This window comes from Leishmania panamensis (genome assembly GCF_000755165.1).
Source record: "Leishmania panamensis strain MHOM/PA/94/PSC-1 chromosome 32 sequence".
Lineage (NCBI taxonomy): Eukaryota > Euglenozoa > Kinetoplastea > Trypanosomatida > Trypanosomatidae > Leishmania > Leishmania panamensis.
The window spans coordinates 282340-288748 of record NC_025879.1 but is presented as its reverse complement, the minus strand read 5'-3'; the positions used below and the strand labels follow the sequence as shown (position 1 = coordinate 288748).

At 55.3% G+C, this 6409-nt stretch overlaps 1 protein-coding gene across 1 annotated transcript; it reads right to left on the bottom strand.

Moving 5' to 3' along the window:
• Positions 1-1730: 1730 nt before the first annotated feature.
• Positions 1731-5792, bottom strand: LPMP_320870 (serine/threonine protein kinase, putative; the record flags this gene model as incomplete). Its single annotated transcript, XM_010703472.1, has 1 exon — positions 1731-5792. One exon carries the CDS (start codon positions 5790-5792, stop codon positions 1731-1733), a length of 4062 nt encoding a protein of 1353 aa, XP_010701774.1.
• Between the last annotated feature and the right edge of the window lie 617 nt (positions 5793-6409).

Genomic DNA, 6409 nt, shown 5'->3' with positions numbered 1-6409 from the left:
AGAAGAGGTACTGCAGCTAAGAGCAGAAAGAAGATATGGCGAAGAGTGGGCAAATCCAGCAGCGAAGATAAAGCGAAACAACAAAACGCAGGTGAGAGAGAGAGACACACAGACACGCGAACAAGCATAGAGATGTGCAGACCAACACACAACACGGTAAAGTAAGTCAGACGAGAAAATTAGCCGAGGAAACAAAAAAAAAAAACGATAAGAGAAGACATAAGCGAAGGGGAAGAGGCGAGCAAAGGAAAAAAAAAGTGGGGCCAAGAACACATACCAAGCCAGAGAAGAAAGACACAATCACAATGGACTTTGCCACCTCATGGGAAAGAGCGAAACGTAGAAGGAAAACAACACAGGAGAACGCTAACACGGAAGAAAGGCAGAGGAGGAGGGGAGTAGATAAGTGCAAGAGGGAGAGGCGAGAGGGGAGAACCGTGGAGAAAAAAAAAACGACGGAAAGAGGAAGAGCAACACGTGCAACTGCACACTCACACGCACTCACACACACACACACACACACACACACACATTAGCAGTACGTATCACACTTATACAGAAAGAAAACACAGAGAGAAAGAAAGAACATGGAGTGAACAAGACAGCAAGGAAAGGTGGGGAAGAGCAGCAGCACAAGTGTGAGCGAGGTACGCGGTGCTGACTGGCACCGAAAGCGTGCGAAATACTAAAAAAAAATCACGAAGAAAATTTGACTGAAAATGAAGATATGTAACGATAAAAGAATTCTCGAAGGCGAGAGAGCGAGAGACATTTATAGGGATGTATGCAAAACGTGTATGTAGTTCTACCCAGTGCCCTCACCATATGCACAAGCACACCGCAAAGGCGATGGCGTAGACACACACACACACAGAGATATATATATATATATATATATATATATCGATATGCACTAAAGCATAGTGGTAGACACATCATCGACATGAAGTGCTCACTACGCTACAAGCACGAGCGAAAGGGGCGTAGGGACAGAGCTAAAGGCTAAGCGAGCTACGGAGCAAAGGACGCAATCAGCGGCAATAACGGGGGAAGGCGAAAAGGGGGAGGAAAAACACACACAAGACTGAGAGAAGCAAGAGCGACACAGGCACAGCCATCAACGGCTAAATGAGGGAGGGGAGAGAAGATGAGACCACACGAGGCGACGCGGAGAACACAAACGCGCGCTCACGCCCATTGCACAAAAAGAAAAGAGAGGGGCTCGCTCGCGGTGTCCATTCCCCCCTTGTCCGCCTCTTCTCCCGTCGATGGGAGGCAGCAGGGAGAAGCGGGATGGGCAGGGGATGTCAGAGGAAGGACCAGCGCTCGGCAGCACGACCGGAGCATCAGCAAACGAGAAGGAGCGAAGAAAAAAAAAAGAAACGAGAAGACTAAAAAAGGGGGAAGGACATCACGACGCACGCACACAGCGAGAAGAAATATGCAAAATAGAGAGCAAAGAAAAAAATGAGGGGACGACGAGCCGTCCTGCGCGCACATCACTAATCAACAACACGCAATGCAAAATAGCTTCACGAACGCGGACATTGAGGACGGGCAGCCAGAGCTCATAATGATACGGTGCAGAACACCGCAGCTATACCTTTCCTCTCGGTTGTTCCCTTGGGCTCCTAGCAAGTGACGGAGTGGTTACACGCAGAGGATGCATCGGAGGGTGCTTGAGAGGGAGGTATGAAGGAGGAGGAACGGAAAGTGAGGGAGGAGGGTTCTCAAATCAGAAAAGCGAAAGAGAGCAGCTCTTGGGCAGTGGGTCGGTTCTCAGGATTCTCAGCGCAGCTCGCCAGGGCCAACTCGCGCATGTCGTTGTCGAGGTCGTCGGGAATGTCAACGACGATGGCATTGGCGGTGAGACACTGCACAAACTCGTGGTTGTGTCGCAGCGGGAGCGCATCTGTCCTCTCGTCGTTGGCCCACTTCCACGGCAGGCGGCCCAGCACCATCTCCAAAAAAGAGATACCGAGTGAGTAGATGTCGGAGGCGGAGGTCAGTGGAAGGTTGCGTGCACCCTCAGGTGAAATGTACACGGCCGTGCCGCGCATCAGGCGGTCCTCATCGACGCAGCAGACCTCTGTGAGCTTGTCCGAGGCGGAGCCAAAGTCGGAGAGCTTGCATACGCCGTCCACGCCAAGAAGAATGTTGTGCGGCTTCACGTCACCGTGCGTCGTCGACTCATGTAAATACGCTAGGCCATTCACGATGTCGAGCATGAACCGACGCACCACGGTGCGAGGAAGCTTGCCGAAGTTGTCGATGATGTCGTGCAGCGAGCCGCCTGGCATGTACTCCATAATGATCGCCAGATACGACTGAGTCACGCAGCAGGAAATATAGGGAACAATGTTGGGATGACGCAGCTTGGCGCACGTGCACACCTCCGAGACCATCTCCTCCTCCTTGATGCCGCGGTGCAGCCGGGGGATGCGCTTGATTGCCACTTGCACGCCATCGTCTGACATACCCAGATAGATGAAACTAAAGGCACCACTGCCGATCGGGTAGAGGGAGACCTGCCACTCATGCTGATTCACATCCCGCAGAACCTGTGGCTCATCTCCGCCCTGCACAGCCGCACCAAGAGCGTCCGTCGAGACCACAGAGGACTCGAAGACGAAGGCATTCGTGAGAAAAGACGGTGTCTCGCTCTCGGTGTCGTCCTGCACGCCCCACGGAGGGGAGCTTCCAGGCACGCTGGCTGCCACCGTCGTCGCGTCAGAGATTTGCGGATGGAAAGGGGGAAAACCAGGATCCGAGCCGTTGACTCCAGCGACCAGCGGCGCACCTGCAGAGAGCTCGCGGGGACCCATGGCAGTTGTCACAGCCCGCTCGGTGAGGTGCGAGAGCTCGGGTGTCTCACCGCCAGTCGTCAAAGATGGCGACAGTGACGTTTTCGATTTGCGGGTGGGTGCGGCCTGGTGCGCGACAGGAAATGAAGCGTGTGCCACGGGTTGCGCTAACACTGGGGGTGGCATCCCCGCGATACTGCCGCGGAAACTGCGTGCGAAGACCGGTGTCTCCTTGAACGGATCGCCCATCCCACTGGTGCTCGTCGCCACATCGATAGAGACGCCGGCATCGTAGTCGAACATCGCGGCACCGCCACCCATCACCATGTCCTCTTGGCTGCTGGAAGTGGTGTCCAGCACATAGACGTCCTGGATGAGATGGATGTACTTGGTCGTATCGCCAGAGGCGACGCGGTTCACGCAGATCTGGCGCAGTCGCTTGAGTTGCACGTTCTCGCTATGTGCAGAGTCAAAAATCATGAGCGCCTCTTTGTACTCACCTTTGCACATTTTCGAGAGACCGTCGCCCATCTTCTTAGGCATGTTCGCATGATCCTGCAACGACGACCACGGGTCACGCAGCTCACAAAGGGTCACCTGCGAAACCTCGTCCGGGAAGCGCACACAATCAATGCGGTACCACGGGATCTGCGCGCTGCTCGTGGCGAAGTGCGAGAGGGTGTCCGTCGTGGAGGCGACGTGGCAACCGATGTCCCAGAGCACCTTCGAAATGTCGAGCATTCGCTGCGTGTCAAACACCACACGGGCCTTGCTGTGCCGCGCGCCACAGGTGCCGACAAGAAACGGCATGCGAACAGCAAAACAGACGACGCAACTGCGAATGGACTCCGGCATGGAGCGGTGCACCTCGAACGCAAAGCGGCGGATTTTCGACACGACAAGCGGGTTCTGTGACTGGGTGCCGAAGTTGACAAAGAAGCTGCTGGAGCTGACGGACTCGATGTACCCAGTGTACTCCTCGGCGCGTTGCGAGATGATATCCATGATGAAGCACGCCTCAGTCGTGTCCACTGCGCGGTGCACATCCACCAGCACCATCGCGACATCCACGCGCGAAAACTCGTTTGTGTTGTCCTTGACAATGTTAGCGTTAAAGCGAGTACGGACGCGGCGCGTCTTACCGTCAGCGAGATCCACATCGCTGTGAGAGTCATCAGACGGTGCCAGTGTCATGACGGCCGCAGGAACAAACGTGCGCATCTCCCGAAGACTCCGCTCAACGCGCACAAAGGCCTCGTGAATGCAGCGAATCTCCGTAATGTACGCCAACCAGCCTTGCACACGGTGCTCCTTGTCGCTGTGGGACACCTCAAGGTTGGATGCGCGGATGAGCTGTGGGATGAGTCGCTTCATCTCCCGAACAACAAACCACACGATCATCATCGCAGCGACAGCAGCAATCACAACCACCAGAACTGTCACCGTGATGGCCGCCGTGCGCGCAGTAGAGAAAGACTTCTTAAAGTCCCCCCGAAGAGCCACGACGCCAAGAACGAGGTCCAGGCCGTATGTGTCCGTCACCCTTGTGAGGTTCAGAAGTGCATTGTTGCCCTTGAAAGGAAAGGTGATGAGGGTCGTATTTCTGCTCTTTAACACCTCCGTCAAGCTACCGCTCTCGTTGACCACCTTCATGGCAGCACGAATGATGGGCTCAGTGATTTCGTAGATGCGAGTAGGGACGTAGATGGCTGAGCCAGACGTGCTGTCCTCCACTCTATTCTGTATTGATTGGCCCCAGCTGTTACCGACAAGAATGTTACGCGTGGCGTCCACTAGGAAGATAGAGCCGTGCTCACGCAGAAAAGTGGCGAGGGCAGTTGCTTCTCGAATGATCACGTTCGACAAGGCACCAGCCTCGCAGTAGCCAAGGGTGCCGTTTACAGTAAAAGGCATCACGAAATTGAAGTACGTCGAACTGGCGTTGTCAGATGCTGGCAGCCAGCGCGTGTTGTTTTGCGGGTTCGCTGCCCACGTCTTAACGATCTGGTTCATGGCGCTTCCCATGTGCGTGATTTCGTGGTGGAAGTCAAAGTAACCCAAGACCTTGGGCGGCTCAACAACGGTGATGCTGTCCTTGTACACTTCGAGTAATGGGACTGTGTTCTGCGTGCGACTATAACCGCCGTACAACTTTTGCATCTGGTCCCCATCTGCCGGGCTCAGACCCGTGTACCCGGCACTCGTGTAGAGACCGCCTGCGTAGATGAGTCGCAAATATGAAATGGATGTGTCGAAGCGAGAGAGAACCATGAGAAGCGACGCCAGCAGCTGATCTGGGTCTTCGGCCAAGTCCGTCTCCTCCAGCGTCGTGTTATGGCGCTTCATGTAATTAAACGTCACGATTCGCACAAAGGCGGGGAGCATCGACAGGCTGTCTTGCGTAATGGCGACTACACTCGTCATGACTTCCCTTAAGAGGTATTCCGTGGTGCGCGAGTTCGACTGGACGCCGACGACGTAGAAGGGAAGGAAGCCTAGCAGACCCACAACAATGGCACCGAGGCACATGATGGAAGCAAAGGTAGGGAGACTGGAAAGGGTGCAACACACTTGTGGCTCCTGCTCCTCTAGCGAGGACGGCTCGTCGTCCGAGTCGATTGCGCGCACCTCAATCAGGTTCACGCGCTTCTCGTCACATGGGCCCTCAACTTGCTCAGCGACCAGCCCTTGCGCCGTCTCCTCGCCGCAGAAACCAAGCGTGGCGTCAAGGCGGTTGCCGAGGTCGCTACTCGCCTTTTGTGCGCTGCTGGGCGCCGCCACGATCAGCTCTGGCCGGTAGATGGAGTTGTCAAGTGAGGAGTCCGAGGAGCAGCTAAAGAGATGGCCCTTGAGCGGGTTGTGAATCATGATGCGCCGGCCGTCGGCGTAGTCTCCCTCGTCCGCATTCGCGTCCTTCTGTTTCTGTAAGCTCATCGACAGGCTCATATTGTTGCGGTTGCTTTGGTTCAAGCAGGACTGGATGTACATCGGGATCGTGGCGTTCCGTATCAGAGTAGAGGGTGTGCCTACTGTTGTGGACGTGTTATTCAGATGACTCTGTTGCAAGTTCAGCAGCGAGTAATACTGTCCCGGCTGAGAAGTAGAATGGGTCGCATTCACGGCGTTCAAGCTCGGCATGGTGGTGTTCAGCTCCCTCGTGGCGTCGCTACCAGCAGTCGGCAGCACGCGAATGACGGAGCCACACGATTGTGAAGCAAAGTTCGAGATAGTGGGGTCGTACCACATGCTGGTGGTCGCCCCACCGCACGTCACGGATGACCTGGCTCCTGACGGAATTGACTGCCGAGACACAAGCATAGTCTCGGGCGCTGTCGACGCCTTGGCCGCGCCAGATGCCGTTGGAGGCCCCGGAGACATCACTATTGTCCTAGGTGAAATTAGTTCATCGCCGCGTAACGTAATGTCGCCTGTACCGGTGCTGTCGCTGGATCTGCACGAGTGTTTGGCGTCGATGAAAAAGTGCCGCAGATTGTTGCTGTCGCGCATTGCTGCACTGAGGTGCGGTGGTGTGTATGAATGCAGTGCACTTTTCCGCTGCAGCTAAAGCTGCAATAGGAGCTCTACTCCGCAACTCGCTATCCCCC